At 57.8% G+C, this 19422-nt stretch overlaps 2 protein-coding genes across 4 annotated transcripts in view; one reads left to right on the top strand and one right to left on the bottom strand.

Annotated features, from left to right (window-relative positions):
- The first annotated feature begins 1975 nt into the window (after window positions 1-1975).
- Window positions 1976-14646, top strand: FPGS (folylpolyglutamate synthase). Of its 3 annotated transcripts, XR_001351010.2 has the most exons (16): window positions 1976-2166; window positions 3451-3579; window positions 3669-3722; window positions 3805-3869; window positions 4253-4379; window positions 4525-4605; window positions 4732-4793; window positions 4883-4985; window positions 5299-5376; window positions 5561-5708; window positions 6121-6210; window positions 6915-7056; window positions 7205-7289; window positions 7710-7776; window positions 8587-9066; window positions 13900-14646. XR_001351010.2 is itself a non-coding variant. In XM_014467466.2 (15 exons), the coding sequence occupies exons 1-15, from the start codon at window positions 2029-2031 to the stop codon at window positions 8994-8996; spliced, it is 1779 nt and encodes a 592-aa protein (XP_014322952.1). In that variant the 5' UTR covers window positions 1976-2028; the 3' UTR covers window positions 8997-9470. The 3 variants fall into 3 exon arrangements, 2 of the variants coding, with proteins under 2 accessions (XP_014322952.1, XP_014322953.1); XM_014467466.2 differs by lacking the exon at window positions 13900-14646 and having other exon boundaries at window positions 8587-9470; XM_014467467.2 differs by lacking the exon at window positions 13900-14646 and having other exon boundaries at window positions 1978-2166; window positions 4265-4379; window positions 8587-9470.
- The window catches only part of ENG (endoglin), a 28929-nt gene continuing 19314 nt past the window's right edge, over window positions 9808-19422 (bottom strand). Inside the window, exons 5-15 of the mRNA XM_006102084.3 lie at window positions 19051-19216; window positions 18647-18773; window positions 18023-18203; window positions 17647-17786; window positions 14282-14419; window positions 14017-14055; window positions 13226-13342; window positions 12651-12902; window positions 11902-11953; window positions 10733-10834; window positions 9808-10606 (exon numbers count right to left, since the gene is read on the bottom strand). Of these exons, the coding sequence (XP_006102146.1) occupies window positions 10482-10606; window positions 10733-10834; window positions 11902-11953; window positions 12651-12902; window positions 13226-13342; window positions 14017-14055; window positions 14282-14419; window positions 17647-17786; window positions 18023-18203; window positions 18647-18773; window positions 19051-19216 (1439 nt within the window). The 3' untranslated portion in view covers window positions 9808-10481. The remainder of the gene's footprint in view (window positions 10607-10732; window positions 10835-11901; window positions 11954-12650; window positions 12903-13225; window positions 13343-14016; window positions 14056-14281; window positions 14420-17646; window positions 17787-18022; window positions 18204-18646; window positions 18774-19050; window positions 19217-19422) is intronic.

Genomic DNA, 19422 nt, shown 5'->3' with positions numbered 1-19422 from the left:
GCACTGCTTGTGATGCCAAAATCCTGGAAACCTGAATGTCCTTCCGCAGGAGGCTGGTCACATACACAGTAGTACGCCCACACCAGGCAGCTAATGGGGCGGCTCTTATGTACTGACACGGCTCAGAATCAGGTCCAGGATATAAAGGCATGTGGTAAAAGTACAACACAGACCTGCCTATATGGTCTGCTACCTGTGACTGTAAAAGAAAAATCTCTATATATTTGTATTTGTTTATAGATACATGAAATTTCTCTGGAAAGATCACAAGAAACAGAACTTTGATAGCTTTGAGGGGAGGGGAGTTAGGATGCTGGCACCTGGAGTGGGACGGGGGCAGAGAGGCTAGGAACAAGGACTCCCGGTGCCAGAGTAAAAATCTTGATTTTGTGACTTGGGCATGTCCCTTTATTCCTTTGTGCCTCAGTTTCCTCACCTGTGAAACAAAGAAGATATTACTACCACCTGTTTCATAGGATTGTGATGATTAAATGAGCAACGAGGTAGAAAGTGTTTAGAGCAGTGCCTGGCCAGAGAAGTGCTACTTAACTGTTTGCTAAGTCCTTGTCTTAGAAGAATCCTTATACGCCTATTGTTGAGTAAGAAAGTTGACAAATCGGGGGGAAAAGGAGACATATGTAAAACTTTAGACAATAAAAAAAAAGAAAGTTGACAAAAAATTATCATCTGCATTGACAAGGTCCTGTAGATATCTAGGTGTGTCTTTGATTTCACGAGCATAGAAAACTGTGGGACACACGGTTGTCAATGATTTCCGAAGGAGGAAGTGAGGGGAGGGGTAAGCAAAAGAAATTTAAAACTTATGATCATTTTTATGCAGTTACTAAATGATATACATGTGTATGTATGGAGAAAGTTTCAATTATTAAAAAGAGAAAGAAACCAAGAGAGGAAAGGACCTCTTTATCTCCCAGGTGCCGCCACCTGGCCCTGATGTGAAGCGCGGAAATCCAGCCAGCTAACTAAGGCGTCTTCCCAACACCTCATTTGTTTATTTCAAAATCAATCTCTGATAAACAGTTACCCCCATGCCTGCAGGAAAGGGAGAGAGGTCCTGAAATTCCATCCGTTTTCTGAAGGATTGCCTTTCATCTGTGGGAACTTCTCTACAGGGATGTTTGCAGCCACCCCTATCCCGCTTCCTAGACCTCAGCTGTCAAAAAGGGACTCTCCATACTACTGTTTCTGTGGAGGAGAAAGGCGCTCCCCCACACAGCGACTCTTCAAGTGCAAATCTAACCTTGTCATCTCTTTCAAAACCATTTTTTTGTCATCCAAATTTCTTACCAGGCCACACGGTGCTGCTGGATGTAGCATGCTGGCACTATGGGGCTCAACCAGGTGGAAGTGCAGTTCCTGGGTGCCTTTCACACATCGTTCCCTCCGTTTGCCAGAAACCGGTCTCCCACCGCTACCCCTCGCTGACTCCCCTTACCCCCGGCCTCCCCCAGGAGGCTGCTTCCTTCCAGAAAGACTTCCCAGGCTGCCCAGGGTGGGCTGGGGACGCCAGTAGCGCAGGTGCCTGGTTTTTGCTCTGTTGCCCACAATCGGGCTGTCAGATTCGCGAGGGCAGGGACCGCACCCCCGCTGCCTGTGGTCTCCGTGTTGATTTGGGACGTTGGGGGCCGCGGTGCAGTGACTGCTATCCGGTCACTTCACCCGGCTCGGAGCTGGTTCGGAGCTGGTTCTGGCCTGGAGCGGAGGCTGAGGGCTGCTGACAGCGAATGGCTCTTCTGAGGGATGTGGCCTCGGGAGGAGGATGACAAAAGCGGTGCAAGTTTACCAGGGGAGAGGCCGCCCAGGGGTACTTGCCCCTCATAAACATGGGCGCCCCGGGCTCGGAGACGGCCCCTCACAAGGATGGCATCCGCGGGCTCTCATTGGTCCCGGTGGGCTCCTTGGGCGGCGCTGATTGGTGGAGGGCGGGGCGGGGCGGGGCGAGGAGCGCCGGGGTGGGGCGGGGCGTCTCCGACCCGGGCACCGCGTGAGGCTCCCCGCCCCGGGACTATGTCGCGGGCGCGTAGCCACCGGCGCGCGAGTCTCTTCCTGGCAGCGGTTTTCCCGCGCGGGGTAACGACCAGGGTCACGGGCAGGCGGGAGCTGAGCGCGCGGCCCGCGCCGCAGGAGCCGGGCATGGAATACCAGGTACCCCGCGGGCGGCGGCGGCCGGCGGGCCGAGATGACACGTGGGCTGGGCCCGGGCTACGCCGCCTCCGGCCGCCCGCCGGGGAGGGCACCCAGGAACTGAGACTGCGGAGCTGGGGGCGGGGACCGCCTGGAGTCGGGGAGTGGGGACCGGGACCGGGCAGGGGGCCTGCACCGCCGAACCTGGAGATTCCGAGGCGGAAGTGCCCCACGGTGGAGTGGGAAGGGGCGCCCGGTGATAGGACCTAGAGGTCCGGTGGCTCAGCTGGGCCCGGGGGTTCCAGAATCTCCGGAGTTAGGAGTCGGGGGCAGTGGGGCGGGGTGGGGCGAGAATCTGGAAAACAGGAACCTTCCCCTGGCTTTATGCCAAGGGCCGGTTGCCGGAGACCAGAGCCTGATGCCAGCCAGACAGGTGGCACCAGTTTGATGGGGCGGGGCCTCCAACCAACCATCAGGGTCCTGGGGTCCGGAGGGAAAATAAATAGCACCCCCACTCTTACCTCCAATGTGGGCCCTCCTGAGGCTGACCTACCTGCCTTCCTGGCTGGGCGACCCTGGGCACACCCTTGCTCCCTCCCAACTTCCTCCTCTTCTCCCCCTGGTGGCTTCAAGCAGCTCTACTCTTCTTCTTCTTTTTTGTTTTGTTTTTTGAGAGGCGGGGAGCAGCACAGGAATGCCAATTTATTCTGTTTGCACACATGAACACAAAATATCCCTGCAGGCCAACCTCCCCCCCCCCCCAAATTTAAACAACCATCACCTTATCTCAACGTGGGGACACCACCCCTCCATTAATAGTTGAGAAACCACCTCATATTCAGGCAGCTTTACTTTTGATCAGAATATGGAACCCCAATCATCAGGGTTAGGCATGGAAGGAAGACTTTAGGAATTCCTATGCTAATTCCTCCAGTTCTAGACCTCCAGTTCTAGAGCCTTCTGTGGTTCTAGTCCCACCCCAGAAGGGGCCCAATACAGTGGTGGACCCCATTGGAGGGAATGAGAGCAAAGGCCCCAGCGGTGCAGCCTGGGGAACTGAAACCGAAAGCAAGGCTAATCCCGTTAGCCTGCCACTCCCTGGGTGGGGCTGAGCTGCCTTCCACCCCCATTGGCACCAGAGCTGGAATGATGCCACTTCTCTCTCACCGGTGTCTAACTTCAAAGCTGGGCGACAGGGCTGGTCCGGCAGGCGGGTGCCCTGGCCTGGCCATTGGTACACTGGGTGCCCCTGTCCCTGTGGACCCCAAGTGATCCTTAACCTGCCACGGGGACTGTTGTTGCCAGGATGCTGTGCGCACACTCAACAGCCTGCAGACCAATGCCAGCTACCTGGAGGAGGTGAAGCGCCGGCGGGGTGACCTCCAGACACAGCTGGAAACCATGAAGCTGTACTTGGCACGGAGTGGGCTGCAGGTAACGTGGGCAGGGCCTGTGACCACCCCCCCTTTTTCTTTGTCTGTGAGTCCTGTTGCCAAGTTGAGGACCTTGTCTTTCTGTTCCAGGTGGAGGACTTGGACCAGCTGAACATCATCCACGTTACTGGGACGAAGGGGAAGGTGAAGGACAGGATCCAGGGGGGGGGAGAGCGTATCCACTGGGTGGGGTGGGGACTGCCCAGACAAGAACTTTTCTTTCTAGGGCTCCACCTGTGCCTTCACTGAACGGATCCTCCGGAACTATGGCCTGAAGACGGGATTCTTTAGGTACTGAGGTGTGGAGGGATGTATCTGTCTCCCAGCTCTCTGGGGGGCTGTAGAACCAGCCAGCACCTCAAATAAGTTTTTGGATAAAAACCCAGCCTTCGACCAGAGCCTATGTAACCTTGTGGGCCAACCCAGGGATGTAGGGGCTGGGGCACAGGGAACTATCGAGGGACTCGGGAGAGGTGAGACACAGGCCAGTAACATCAGCCTCACCTGGGCCTGGGAAGCTGAGCTGAAGGGCTGGGACTGTCTTGAGGGCAGGGGGAAGCCACAGGAGGGTTTTCAGCAGGTCAGTGACACGATCAGATGTGTGTTTCTGACAGGTCTGGCGGGGGTCGGGGGGAGGCCTGGGGGGCTCCAGCAGGGAGCCCTGATGACCTCAGATCTCCCGGCAGCTCTCCCCACCTGGTGCAGGTGCGCGAGCGGATCCGCATCAATGGGCAGCCCATCAGCCCCGAGCACTTCACCAAGCACTTCTGGCGCCTCTACCATCGGCTGGAGGAGACCAAGGTGTCCATACAGCAGGGCTGGTGGGGGAACAGAAGCGGGCACTGGAGCAGGGGGAGGGACCCAGAAGGCACTGCACTCTCAGGACCCCACCTCCCCAGAGCAGAGGCTGCATGGACCTCAGGCTCTGGCCTGTTCCTATCCACAGGACAGCAGCAGCTGTGTCTCCATGCCTGCATACTTCCGCTTCCTCACGCTCATGGCCTTCCATGTCTTCCTGCAAGAGAAGGTCTGTGCCCACTCCCTAGAGCCCTGTGTCTAAGGCCTTGGGGAGGGGAATCTTAAGCAGGCTGGGGGCTCCCACGTGACCTCCAGGTGCCCTGTACCCCATGCCGTGCCCTCTGACCCTCTGCAGGTGGACCTGGCAGTGGTGGAAGTGGGTATCGGTGGGGCTTATGACTGCACCAACATAATCAGGTGAGGGCGGCTGCTTGTGGGGAGGGATGATGGTCTCTAGCCCAGGGTGGCCCAGGGCAGGGGCATCATGGCCCTTTGGTCTTCTGCAGGAAGCCTGTGGTATGTGGGGTCTCCTCTCTTGGCATCGACCACACTAGCCTTCTGGGGGACACGATGGAGAAGATCGCCTGGCAGAAAGGGGGCATCTTCAAGGTGATTGGGCAGCCCCAGGGAGGGGGGGTACAGGGGCCTGGCCCTTAGACCTCAGGGAAGTGGGGCTGGGGCAGGGTCCTTGCTGTCCTGACTCAGGAGAGGACTTGGGCATCAGTGGGGTCTGGGTTCTTGTCTCAGCTCTGCATGCGGCTGGAGCAAGTTGAGCCTCATCTCCAATCTTAGTCTCCCCATCAAGTGGTTCCCATCGGTACTATGGGGGAGGCTAAATGGGCCGCTCCGACCCAGGGATGCGGGGGCCAGAGATGAAGGTGGAGGACCCTCCGCAGCCCTGTCTCCTCTCCGTCCTCCACAGCATGGCGTCCCTGCCTTCACCGTGCCCCAGCCTGATGGGCCCCTGGCCGTGCTGAGGGAGCGTGCTGAGCAGATCTCAGTGAGTGGCTGGAAGTGCTGGGGAGCCGCTTCATCCTTTTGGGCCGCTGCTCACCCAGCGGAGCACTCTGGGTTCTAGGAGCAGGGCTGGGTTCTTGCTGGTGGGGAAAGATGGAGGAGCTGACGACATCAGGAAGGGCCTCCTATCCAGAGAGGCAGCAGCAGCTCCTCTGACTCCTCTGCAGTGTCCCCTCTACCTGTGTCCACCGCTGGAAGCCCTGGAGGAAGGGGGGCCACCGTTGACCCTGGGCCTGGAGGGAGAGCACCAGCGGTCCAATGCCGCGTTGGCCTTGCAGCTGGCCCGCTGCTGGCTGCAGCGAAAGGACCACCAAGGTAAGTGGGCAGGGACACGTGGAGCCTGCGTCTGAGGACTGGTGGGCAGGGACCCGGGGAGCCTGCGTCTGAGGGCTGGTGGGCAGGGACCCGTGGAGCCTGCCTCTGAGGGCTGGTGGGCAGGGACCCGTGGAGCCTGCGTCTGAGGACTGGTGGGCAGGGACCCGGGGAGCCTGCGTCTGAGGACTGGTGGGCAGGGACCCGGGGAGCCTGCCTCTGAGGGCTGGTGGGCAGGGACCCGGGGAGCCTGCGTCTGAGGACTGGTGGGCAGGGACCCGGGGAGCCTGCCTCTGAGGGCTGGTGGGCAGGGACCTGGGGAGCCTGCCTCGGAGGCTGGTGGGCAGGGACCTGGGGAGCCTGCCTCGGAGGCTCCGAGAACACTCGGTCCCACACCGCCCTCCCTTGCCCCCAGGCATTGGGGAGCTGAAAGCGTCCAGGCCCAGCCTCCTGTGTCAGCTGCCTCTGGCACCCGTGTTCCAGCCCACATCCCACATGCGGCATGGTGAGTTAGACCCTCCTGCCCAGCCGGGTCCCTTCAGATGTTTCTCACTTTGCTCTTCGAGAGGTGGGGTCACTCGATAATGGTGCCCAAGAGAAAGGGCTCTGAGGTCAGTAAGCTTCCTTGACCTTGAGTTCACGAACTCTCTATGAGCCTCGGTTTCCCCACCTGCCAGATGAGATGAGTGTAGGACCCACTGTGAGGTGACATCACCAAGGGACTGAGCCCAGAGCCTTCGAGTATGAGATACAGTGCCCAGCCAGTGGTAGCTGCTGTTACTGTCATCCTTGTCATCATCATCACAAGACCATGAGATTCTTAAGAACGGTGATGTTTGTCAGGCTTCCCCCAAAGCTTTCAGCACATAGTAGGTGCTCATGGCTGTTAAACCCCTTCAGCAAATGGTTCCAGTGCTCCCACTGTGTGCCAGGCCCCATGTCGGGCCATGAAACAGCTCTGGGGCCAGGTAGATCTTGAATCACATCCCAGTCCCAAGACTCATGCTGTGACCTAATCTCTCTGCGCTAAGGGCTAATATGTGACAGTAGCCCCCCTGAGGGCTGCCTAGAAGAGGCAGAAGAATTGCTGATCCCTCTGGCACCGCTCCTTGGAGCGCTCAGACGGGTGGGGTGCGTGCTGTGGGGCGGGTGGTGTGCGAGTTGAAGAAGATGGGAGAGTCTGAAGAGCGGCCTTGCCCCGTCCCCCAGGGCTTCGGGACACGGAGTGGCTTGGCCGGACGCAGATACTGTGCCGCGGGCCCCTCACCTGGTACCTGGATGGCGCACACACCTGCAGCAGCGTGCAGGCCTGTGTGCGCTGGTTCCGCCAGGCGCTGCACCGCCGCAAGAGGTGAGTGCCGGGCAGAGGGGCAGTGTCTGGGGTCCAGAGAGGCGGGGCCTCGGGGCAGGATGGGGCGGGGCCGGGCCAGTGGAGGGAGGATAGTTTCTGCGGGAAAGGTGGGGGGTGCGGCCATTCAGGTCTCCCCCTCGCCTCGCAGTGGACCTGAGGTGCCTGAGGTGCGCGTCCTGCTCTTCAACTCCACGGGTGACCGGGACCCGGCGCCCCTGCTGAAGCTGTTGCGGGTGAGAGGCTGGCGGGTGGTTGGGCGGCAGGCAGCCCGGCCCTGTTCTGACTGTGTGACCCCCACATCCGGTGGAGGCTTCATCCCTGAACCTCCTATCCTGGGGCTAATCCCTGAATTGGGAGCCTGCTTAGTAGCTCGGTGACCTTACGCTGTACCCCGCCCCCAGCTTCTGTTTCCCCCTCTGTACAATGGGCTGTACTGCCCAGGCCACAGGCCAGGCAGGGGATACTGGGGTAGCTGGGGGGACAGGGGGTGGCACTGAAGTGCTGTGGCTGGGTTTATGCAGCATCACCCCAGCGGAGGGCATCTCCAGAGATGGGTGTGTGTGGGGGGGGGACTCCCTGTGCTGTGGGGAAGACAGGGTGGGGGTGGGCATCCTCTCAGGGCTCTGACACCAAGCTTGCCCCTGGCCTTCTAGCCCTGCCAGTTTGACTATGCTGTTTTCTGCCCTAACTTGACGGAGGTGGCATCCACGGGCAACGCAGGTGAGAGGTGGCAGACGTGGTCCCTTGAGGTGGGCAGGGCGTGGAGGGCCCTGAGGGGGGCTGCTCTGCTGGTGACCGTGGGGGCTTCCAAACGGGAGATCTGGGGCAGGAGCTGGGTTTGTCTCACTGTATAAATACCCTTTGATACATTCAGCACGTGGCTGCAACACTAAAAAGGAATTATCGGGGAAAACATCTTTCAAAATGCAGGTTAAAACCTACTGATGGCCCTTGAAGTCAGTTAGTGGGTCTCAACCAGCATTTTCTACTTGAAATGAAATCGAATGGAAAATATCTGTGTATTGGCACAAAGTAAGGGCAGGTACTATTTTATGAAGACTCTGCTCCAGACATTAATATACACATATGTGAGTACTGGGTTGCCATTGTAAAATGTATTTTTTTTACTATGGGTCCCATTAAAATTTTTTTGAAATAATAATATAAAAAATACAGCTCCCCAGGCCCCACATCAGACTGCCTGGGGAGAGTCTGGAGAGCCCAGGAACCAGCATTTCTGGAAAGGCTCATGCACGCCCGGGACGGCCCCTGTCGGGTGAAGGCAGAGGCGAGGGTGGGGAGAGGGGAGATGTGCTCCCTGGGCAAAGCCCCAGCTTTGGAGCTCAACTGCCTGGCTTTGCTCGTCACCAGCTCTGAGCCACTGGGCAAGTCCCCGAACCTCAGTTTCCTCGTAGTGTCCCCTCCGAGGACTGACAGTGCATGGGAAAGGCCCTGACTTAAGCAGGTGTCCGCAGCGTGCTTGCCCTTCCCCCACCCGCCTCGCTGACGCGCCGTCCCTGTGTCCTGCAGACCAGCAGAACTTCATGGTGACCCTGGACCAGGTGTTGCTCCGCTGCTTGGAACACCAGCAGCACTGGAGCCGCCTGGATGAGGAGGCGGCCAGCCCGGACCTCTGGAGCACCCCCAGCCCCGAGGCTGGTGGGCCGGCGGCCCTGCTGCTGGCACCCCGCCTGCCCCACACCCACGGCACCAGCTCCCTCGTCTTCAGCTGCATCTCCCATGCTTTGCAGTGGATCAGCCAGGGCCGGGACCCTGACTTCCAGACACCCAGTTCCCCACGGGACCTTCTCGCCCACCCTGTGGCAAACAGCGGGGCCAGCGTGCTCCGAGAGGCTGCTGCCATCCACGTGCTGGTCACGGGAAGCCTGCACCTGGTGGGCGGCGTCCTGAAGCTGCTGGATCCCTCCCTGTCCCAGTAGCTGAGGCCGTGGGGTTGGAGGTGGGGCCTCCCACACCCACCTTGCGTCTCTCCGTGAACTCCCACAACAGGTGCCTTTTGTTTTCTGCTTTCCTGATTCTGTCTGTCAGTCTAGACTGGCCCAGGGGCCTGGGCTCGGGCAGTGAAATAGGTGGCTGGTGGGTGGGAGGTTGAGATCGGACATCCTGTCTCTGAGCTGAGCCTGTGGTGCCTTGGCCTCTCCTTCCTCCTGCTGATATCTCGGGCGGGTGGGGGGGGCGTGGGAAGGGGGACACGGTTCTCCTGGGGTAGCCGGCCCGGCTGTCCAGCCCAGCTCCCACCAGACTGCGTCCTGGCCAGGCCTGGGGTCCTGCCAGGTGTAGGTCGCTGGTTTCCCTCCCCTCAGTGGCTTTCTGGGGAAGGAGAGGGTCCCTGCCTGGGGCCCCGTGGGGACAGAGGGTGGCTGGATTAAATTAAAGTCTTTACTTTGATTGAGTTTTTGACCTCTAGCTCCCTCAGCAGACAATAGGGGGTGGGGGCTGTGGTGGCACAGAAAATGGATTGTGTAGGAGCCTGGCTGTGTGGCTGGGACAGGCCCCTCCCTTCTGAGCCTCAGTGGCCTGATGTTTGTCGACCACTGCTTTGCAGACCTCCCCACGGAGACCTTGTGACTGAGAGTTCTCGTTCCCATTTTACAGACGAGGGAACTGGCTGGCGTACAGAAGCCATGGCACCTGCCCACAGTGAGCCAATAAGTGGCAGGTTCAGGATTTGAACCCAGAGCTGCCTCCCCCCATCATTTTAGGGGCCCCTTCCCTTCTCCCAGCCTAGCACTGGTTTCATGGTCTGATTTATTGGTGATGAGTATATCGGGGTGGGCCCAGGTCAGGCAGCCTGGCCACTCCTATCTGCTGCCTTCCTGATGGGCAAGGAGGGAGGGGGTCTCCATGTGACAGTTGCAGGAAGGAGCTAGGCTCCCCCGTTCCCAGGCTGGGCACTCCTAGGCTTCAATTCCCCTGCCCCCCAAAGTTGTGCCGGTCCAAAGATGTACTGCGGGGATCAGATCCTGGTGGTTAGGGCTGGTCATGGAGGAGGCACTTTTGGCCTGAGGAGGCTGGGCAGAGTCTTTGAGTTCTCACCTCCTGCCCAGCCCAGGTCATCAAGGGCTGGATCCGTTCAGGATAACGGGGACTTGGGTGTCTACAACAATGTGGACATATAGGGCAGCGTTCTGTCTCTCTGTGGTCCTGGGCAGCCGTACCCCAGGCCCATGGAGCTTGAAGGTTCTGCAGGGTGGGGTGGGGGAACCCCAAGGTGTTCCAAGCTGGTGCCCCCGCTGGCAGCAGGCCTCTGAGAAAGAGGCAGCGGGCAGGGTCCATCCTTGGTCGAGTGGAAGGGTTGGGATCCTGGGGTGAGTTCATAATCAGTGGTTCCCAGCTGGTGGCTGCTCAGTCTCTCCGGCTGGGCAAGGGCTGGCCGGGTGGCCCCCGGGGCTCCAGGCTCGGCACTACGCCATGCTGCTGGTGGAGCAGGGGGTGCTCTGGGTGCTCCCGATGCTGTGGTTGGTGCTACTGCTCTCTGAGGAGGCCGGGGCAGCCACTGCCACCACGGGCTCCCGCTTGCTGGGGGGACCTGGGAGCAGGGGCGGAGGTCAGGGCCCCGGCCTGGGCTCCCCACTCCCCCAGAGGCTTTGCTGGGCTCCCCCGGGTGGTGGTGGAGGGGTCCTGAGCACTCACGGAGGGGGCCTGGGATACTCACGTGTGTGCGAGTAGATATACCAGAGCGCAGCGGTGAGCAGGGCCCCGATGAGGAAGGCGCCAAAGGTGATGCCCAGCACAGCGGGCAGGACGAGGGTTTTACCTGTGCAACCAAGGGAGGGACAGCTGGGTCAGCGCTGCTGCCCCCTCCCTGGCCCCCTCCCTGGCTCCCTGCTCCTGTGCTGGCCAGGAGCACAGGTTTTGGTGTGAGTCCCAGCTCACCCACTGCCCTGACTTCTCTAGCAACCTCAGTCTCCTCATCTAGCAAATGGGTTCAACACACCCATGCGTGGCACTTAGCTGTGATTGCTATGACCATTTGCCAAGAGGGCCTATCCAGGCCTTTTGGGCCATGCCCTGCCTCCCAGTGCTGATGCAGATGCATTTTAGGGAGGCTGGCTGGCATCATCTGAGCAAAAAGTGGGGTCTGGGAGTCCAGAGCCCGTCCCTCCTCGCTGTGTAACCTTGGGTCCGGCCCTGCCCCCTCTGAGCCTGATTCCCCGGTAGCGACAGGCGGACCAGCTCTGAGGCCTCTCTAGCTCTGCTCTTGAGTTTTCCAAGCCTCATTCCTTTCACACCCCTGACTCCTGTGTGATCGAGCCAGGCAGCCGCCCCTTGGGCCTGAGTTCCTCTCCATGCACTGGGGTTATCAGCCCTTGTCTCCCTGTTGTGAGCTGGGAGTGGGGCTCCATCCTGGCCTGGCCTGGCCTGGGTACCCCCCACATCTGCCTCCAGGGTCAGGGACTCTTCTGTCTGGTGGGGGCCTGGGTCCAGAGGGAACTAACAGAGGCTGGAGGGTGCTGGGCTGAAGGGCCATCCTCTGCACTGGGGGCTTTAAGGCGAGGCCAGCACCACCCCAGGGTGCCTTCTGTCCCCTGTACCGTCCAGACCTGAGTCTGAAGGCCCCATCCCCCCAATGAGGTCAACCAGCCACCATGGGGTTAGGAGTCCTGTCCCACAGGGAGGTCAGGAGCGGAGGAGGCTGTCCATCCGGAAGATGCAGCTGTGGCTCCGACTGTGGGCAGCTGGGGAGCCCTGGTCCTGCTCTCCCCCGGGGCTGCTCTCTCGGGTCCTCCCTGCTGTGAGCCGAGGCCCCCATCCCCTGGGTCGTCTGTTGTGCCCCACTCTGACCTCAGCCACGAACCCCAGAGAGACCTGGGGAGCGCTCACCAGGCATGTCAGGGCTGACGATGTTCAGGCGCATGGAGACAGTCCTGCGGACCTGGGGAAGGAAGAGAGCGGTGTGCGGCCCAGCCTCTGAGAGGCAGCCCGGGTTTACTCGCTGGCACCCGGCCCCAGTCCCAGCCCACCCTGGGCCTTGGCTTTGCATCCCATCGAGCCGGTCCTGGGAGATCTGTGCTATGGGAGTGTGTTGGGGACAATCCGGGGCTGCTACTGGGATGTTTCACACAACCAGAGGCCCTCTGTGCGAAGGGCCTGAGAGGACTGTGTCCAGGCCAGGCGCCTGAGAGGAGATCCACTGGACGGTGAAGCGACCCACTGGACGGTGAAGCGCTGTGACTAGTAAGTGCAGAAAATCAGAAGGTTGTCTCCTCTCTGAACCCTCTCCCCCAAGGCCTCCTGTTCACTGAGATTACACTGGTGATCATGCTTCGTGGGTGGGTGGGTGGGTGACTGGGATGGTGGAAGGACTATGGACGAATGACTGGGAGGGATAGTGGGTGGGCGGGTGGATGAATGGACGGTTGCGGCTACATAGCCGACCAATGTTGCAGACACAGCAAAGTCATCAGAGGCTGTGGGGTTGCAGAAAGAGTACCTGATAGCCAGGAGCCACCCTGACTGGCTCTGCCCCTCGCCACCTGGTCCCACATCCTCCTGGGCTGTGGTGTCCCTTCCTGAAACCCCCACACCCGAAAGCCACCCTTGACATTGGTCCTGGCCCAGGCCCCACTCACCAGGGATGAAGTCCCAAGACGCATGGCTACGGTGCAGCTGAGGGTGCCAGCCTTGGGCGTGGGCACCATGTGGCCACGGAGGAGGAAGCTGAAGCGCATGACACCATGGGGGCTGGCGTCCAGCAGGCTCACACAGCTGCCCTTGGCTGCCTGGTTCTGGATGAGTTCCACGGTGTCTGCCTCAGGCTTCAAGTCCAGCTGGCAGCTGTCCAGTTTGGGCATGATCTCGGGGGTCGGCGGGGACATGCTCACCTGCGTAGGGAGGCAAGGGGTCAAGGCATGAGCGGTTACTCTAACGCTTCACCCTGCCTGCTCTCATGAGATAAGCTAGATTCATTCTATAGTTCCTGCCCCTGAGCCCCGATGGTGGGACTGTCATGGGCCTGCCTGGAGGAGGCGCTGACATTCTACTCAGCGTCTCTGAGCTCTGCCTTTCCTATCTCTCCCCTCCGTCATGCTCCGTCTGGCTCCCTCCTTTCTCTGAAAAGTTGAATTCTCTTCTCTGTACTAACGGTGGGAAGAAAGGTTCTGAGAAACCCCAGGAGTGGGCAGCCCTGGGCGGTCAAGTCCAGTACCTGCACAAAGCCCTGCTGCCCCAGCTCAAGAGCGTTGGAGGCCTGCAGGTACTGCGGGGTGAGGTAGAGGCCCAGCTGGAAGGAGAGGCTCTTCATGTCGATGCACTGCACTGCTTTCTGCGGGAGACGGAGGGAGATGGTCAGGGAGGGCGGGGGTGGGGATAGGAGCAGGGGTCATGGTCCAGAGGAGATGCCTGACCCTCACCCTCATCTTTAAAAAAACACACCAGCCTGGCCGCTGGCTCAGCAGTTGAGCATCGACCTATGAACCAGGAGGTCACGGTCCGATTCCCGGTCAGGGCACATGCCCAGGTTGTGGGCTTGATCCCCAGTGTGGGACGTGCAGGAGGCAGCCGATTGATGATTCTCTCTCATCATTGATGTTTCTATCTCTCTCCCTCTCCCTTCCTCTCTGAAAACAATAAAAATATATTTAAAACAAAAAGCCCACACCAAACTACTATTAAGAATTCACTCCGCACCAGGCCTGTGTGAAATGCTTTCCCTGTGTCATCTCAGTGGCTGCCATAGGCACTCCCACAGGGGGTCCTCTCTTATGCCACGGCTCACACACGTGACCTTGGGGCCCAAGGCCACACAGCCAATATATGCTAGACCCTCTGACTCGCGTGGCTGAGAACGTAACCCTTGACAGTCCTGCTTCTGCTCTACAGAAGGGGCGGCTGAGCCCCGCTGAAGACACATGGCGAGCCAGTCAGGGCGAGTTCCCTGAGGCCTGGAGGGGCCCCGGGACCGGGACCAGATGTTCGCACGGTGACCATCCATCTCACCCGCTGCAGTGATGAGCTTGACAGGAGGCTGACGACCACCTGCAGAGACAGAGCCACGAGCTGGTCAGCCAGAAATGACGGAGGACACCCCACCCACTTCGCCGTTTTACGGAAGGGGAGGCGGAGCCAACCCTGGCTACCCGGGCCTTGTCTTCCTACCGAGCACCACGCCCCACTCTCCCCAAAGCCCCTCAGCCCAGAAGATCAAGGAGGTGCCTGAGGGGGGCACCCAGTAGGCCGCTCCCTTTCCTGCCCCAGCTCTTACCTCGTTGTTGACCACACTTTCTGTCACTTTCATGCCGCAGCTGGAGTAGGTGCTGTGCAAGACAAGCTGGTCGCCTCTGTCCTCAGCCTGGCAGCGGGGGTCCAAGAAGGTCAGGCTGCTGATGTCGCACTTCAGAGACTAGGCCAGGGTTGGGGGACACCGTCAGGAGGCACCCGGCTCCCTGGGTCCTGTCCACCCCAGCACCAAGGACGGATCCAAACCCAGGGCCACAGCCCTCTGCTTCCCTCTCTGCTTTTGTTAGATTTTGTCATCCTGCACCGTTTGAGACGATACCTTTCCTGAATTTGACTTGCTTTTGTACTTAATCTTGTCTTAAGCAATAAAATGTGCGACACCGTGAGTTTGATGTACTATGTACTGTTTTCCTTCTAATATATATTAAAGTAAATGCAGAACTATTAGGATTTTAAAATTCATGTGAGTTCGACATACAATCATGGCTCACAGCCCCAGGGGCATGCAGACCCCATCAGCATAATCCAATCTCAGAACCATGGGCCCCTGGGCCTGTCTGTGCTCAGCAAACTTTCTTTAAAGGGCCAGATAGTACGTTAAGCTTTGCAGACCAGGTGGTCTCTGTTGTAATTACCCAACTTTGCCTTCAAAGCCTGAAAGCAGCCATAGACCATATGTACACATGGGTGTGGCTGTGTGCCAAAAAAACTTTATTGACAGAAACAGGCAGTGGGCCCTAGTTTGCCAGCTCCTGTTTTAGAAGAATCAAATCTTAAAATTTCTCAGTCGCATTTTTAGCATCAAAGAATCTCAGAGTCTTAGAGGTGAGTGGATGGTTAGAGGCCCCCCTTGAGTTCAGCCAGCTCACCCCCAGAATGCTGTCCCTGACTGCCGCTGCCCCTTGCTGCCCAGGACACCTGAGGAGACATCACCCACCAAATACAAGTGGCTCTACACGGTGAGGCCCCAGTGACCGCGGGCCTGGGACTCAAATCCGCATGCACGCTGACTGCTTTCCATAAACCCATGAGAGGCTGCCTGCCGTGTTTGGGGGTAAATCTGTTCAGGCCCCTTTCTTTGTGTTTTCTTCTATTCAGCCATATGTACTCAGAGGAAATGTGTGGATTTATTTATTTATTTATTTATTTTGATTTCAGAGAGGAAGGGAGAGGGAGAGAGAGAGAGAGAAACATAAGTGATGAGAGAGAATCATTGATTGGCTGCCTCCTGCACGCTCCCTACTGGGGATCGAGCCCGCAACCCGGGCATGTGCCCTTGACTGGAACCGAACCTGGGACCCTTCAGTCGCAGGCTGTCGCTCTATCCACTGAGCCAAACCAGCCAGGGCTATTTTTTTGCATTTTTAACAAATGGCACCGTACTGTCCTTTATGCTGTGGCTTAGTTTTCTTACTGAACGATAAATGATATGCATCTCTCTGTGTCTACATGTATAGATCTAGCACATTCTTTTTAGTGCAGTGTAATGTTCCAAAGATGGATGGGTGACAATGTAGTCTCCAAGCCCCTTGGGACTGGGTAACAGTAATGCCAGCTGTCGCTGGTCACCGCACCACCTCCCTCCCCCACCTCCCTGACATCTGCAGGGGCAGGTGCAGGCAGGGGAGGAGGCAGCAGACAGATGGAGCTTCATATAGGCCCCTATACCCCCTCCCCCCAAAAACCCCACAAAAAACTCCCACACGGACTTAACCACAGACTTAAATGTCCTACAAGTCCCAGAGGACATGGATGATTTCCAAGGCTCCAGCAGCAAGAGTCACAAAGGGGAAGATGGGAAGCTAGAATGGCCCAATTTTTTAAGCTAGAATGGCCCAATTTTTTCAAATATCCAAAATGTTACAAACAACTGCAGCCAAAATTTAAATAACAAGCCAGGAGGAATTATTTCGGTAAGAATGAAGAACAAAGGGCCCACATTTTTTTTTCCTGTATGTACAAAGCTCATAAAAATCATCAAGAAAAATACCAAGCCATAGTGATAAAGAGCCTTAGGTTATTATCAGTCATATGGAGCCATGCCCAGACTCACTGCTAAGCAAAGAAGTATAAATTAAAATAAGACTGGAACACCGCATTCCACCTCCCACACTGGCAAAGGTTTTTTTAAACAAAAATTATAGTCAAGAGAGAGAGAATCACGGTGCTCTCATAAATCAGCAGTAAAAATTGGAATCATCTTTTGGAAAGTGGGTTGTCAACATGTATCAAAACTCCCAGAAAGTTCACTCACTTTAACCCAGCAATCTCACTAATGTGGGAATCCTGCCTAAGAAAACAATCCCATATTTTAAAAAGTCCGCACAATGACATTTTCTGCATATTTATAATATTACAGAACTGGAAACAGGCTAAATGTCTAACAAGGGAGGAGGGGTTAATGATGGTCTGTCAATATGATGGAATAACACGTGCTCATTAAATGTGATATTAAGTGCATACGTCAAAGTTCTAAAAATACATTAAGAGACTATAGCTGGAGACAAACAAGTGCATATATATGATTCCACCATATAAGAAACACACAGAGGCCCTGGCTTGTTTGGCTCAGTGGATAGAGCATCGGTCTGCGGACTGAAGGGTCCCAGGTTCGATTCTGGTCAAGGGCACATGCCTGGGTTGTGAGCTCAATCCTCAGTGTGGGGCGTGCAGGAAGCAGCTGATCAATGATTCTCTTTCATCATTGATGTTTCTATCTCTCTCCCCCACTCTCTTCCTCTCTGAAATCAATATATATATATATGAAAGAAACACACAGAGAATCCATTCTAGAAAGAAACAAACCAAAATGTTGGTAGCCATTGCCTTTGGATGGAGAGATTGAGATTTTCTTCTTTTCTACTTTTTCCACATTTTTTAAAAGCCTGTGTTATACTATATAATCCTATATAATAAAAGGCTAATATGCAAATTGTCCCCTCCCCCAGGAGTTTGACTAGGGGGCGGGGCCGGCCCACCAACCGCCTGCGGCCCCTCCCCGCTGGCTGGCCAGGCCAGGCCCGATCTGGCTGGATCAGGGGTGGGCTGGCTGGACCCCACCTGTACACGAATTCGTGCACTGGACCTCTAGTTTTTAAATAAATATCCTTGTTCTTCATATTGTGGAGGTATTCTCAGTGAGCACCCAGCTAAGCTTGCTTTTAGAATGAATACTGACAACGACCTAGTAGCTATTTATTGAGCACTTACTGTGCACCACCGCTGGCTCAGCGTGTCAGACCTTATTTAATTCTCACCCCACGGTTGGTACCATTTTCAACCCCATTTTACAAGTGGGAAAACCGAAACTTGGGAAGGATGTGAGAAATCCAGGGTTAGGACCCCAAGGTTCTTAGGTCAGCCAGGCCGGAGGCGCAGGGATTCCCTTACCCACATAAGATTTTTCTTGAGTTCCAGAGTCATGGTGTCACCGGAGCAGTTGGGCTGGAGCAGGGACATGAGCAGCCCCTCGTTGCAGGTCTCCTTGAGAGGCGTGGTCTGCACAGGTGGGGGTGAGGTCTGCAGCCCACCTGCAGGGCAGCAGAGGCGGGCTCGGTGGGCAGTCACTGAGGGACAGTCACTAAGGGCGTCTGTGGGTAGCTACTCTCACTGTCCCCGTGTTGCAGGAGAGAACAATGGGGCTCTCGCAGGCTGATGCGACCTGCCACTCACACAGCTGAACGGGGGTGCACACCACACGGTGGCACCTGATCCAGGGAGAGGGCAGAGGAAGGCAGGAGGGCCAGGGAAAGGAGCCGGTGCTCACCACAGCTGCTGGCCTGAAGAGAGATGGCACTGGCCAGAGGGACCTCCACGAAGGACGCCACCTTGCTGGCGTTGAGCCTCTGGGCCTCCTCGAGCAGGCCTTGGGGTGTGTCTGGGAGCACAAGGTGCTCTTCTCTGAAGCTCTTCCCTGGAAAGATCTTGATGGAGTAGTTACCAGTGGCCTAACGACAGGGAGAGAGGCGGAGCAGGGGGTCCGAATCAGGGGCACAGCCTGGCCCGGGTGCCGCAGCCCAGCCAGGGTCCTGCCAGGCCTCAGTGCTCTCTCCTTCGCTCCTGCTGCTTCCTCTGCCTGGGCCCCCTCCCCTCATCTACTGGCTACTGTTTGTCCTTCAATTCAGCATGGCGTTCGCTTTTCTAGGAACTTGGCATGAGCCTGTGGGTTGGGTTAAGGGCCTCCCAAGGGGATGATGGAGAGCTCCCTGGAGGAGGCGGCCTCTAGGTCTGAAGGAAGGATAGGTATGAACAGAGGAACAGGGTGGGTCCAGAGGTGTCATCATCAGGTGCAAAGGCTCAGGGCTGGGGAGCTGGTGCAGGGCACCTGGGTCCTCTCCTTTGGGAGCCTTGGACCTGCGCGCGGCTGTCTGGGTCCGGGAGCAAGACTTACCCTGATCTTCATGTTGTGGTTGGCGTCGATGAGCCAGGACACGTAGGGTGGGCCCTGCAGGATGAGCACAGCGTCAGGATCCCCTGAAGTGCAGCTCAGCTTCACCTCCACCGTCACTGTCCGGGGCCTGCGGGGAGGGAAGGCCGGAATGGGAGGTTTCTGACGGGTGAGGGGGGGGCGGGGGGGGGGCAGGCCAAGTGGGTACAAGGCTATTACCTGGTGGGACGTGGGTGTGAGGAAAGGATGTGGAAATGGGCGGGGCTTGGGCTCATAGGGGCGGGGCCCAGAGATAGGTGGGGCAACTCTGCTCTTACCTGGAGGGGGGACTGAGACTTGGACAGGCGGGGCTTAGTAGGGGAGGGGTGCCATGGGGCGGGGCCTGGGGCGGGGCCCGGCACCCTTACCTGGCCTCGGAGCCCGGCAGGACCCTCAAGATGTGCGCCTCCTTGTGACCAGCCACACCCTCCAAGCCGCAGCCGCGGACCAAGCCCTCCGTGTGCGGCCACCATTCGAGCCTGTGGCCCATGTCCATGTTGGGTTGGAGACTGCAGGAGGACGGTGACCTTGGGGCTGCAGAGACAAGCGCACTCAGTCCCCTTCCGGAGCAGCCTGGCACCTCACACAGAGGCCCCCCCTTCCCCACTGTAAAGTTGGGGCCCACAGGATGGAGCATGGGAAGTGGGGGGCACGGGAGGACCAGGGTTCAAATCTCCGCTCCACCGCTCACTGCCCAGAGACTCATGGCAAGTCCCCCGCCTCTGTTTCCTTATTGTCAA

The sequence above is a fragment of the Myotis lucifugus genome, unplaced genomic scaffold, assembly GCF_000147115.1.
Source record: "Myotis lucifugus unplaced genomic scaffold, Myoluc2.0 scaffold_397, whole genome shotgun sequence".
NCBI lineage: Eukaryota > Metazoa > Chordata > Mammalia > Chiroptera > Vespertilionidae > Myotis > Myotis lucifugus.
Note: the sequence above shows the minus strand (reverse complement) of the source record. Positions and strands in the feature narration are given on the sequence as shown.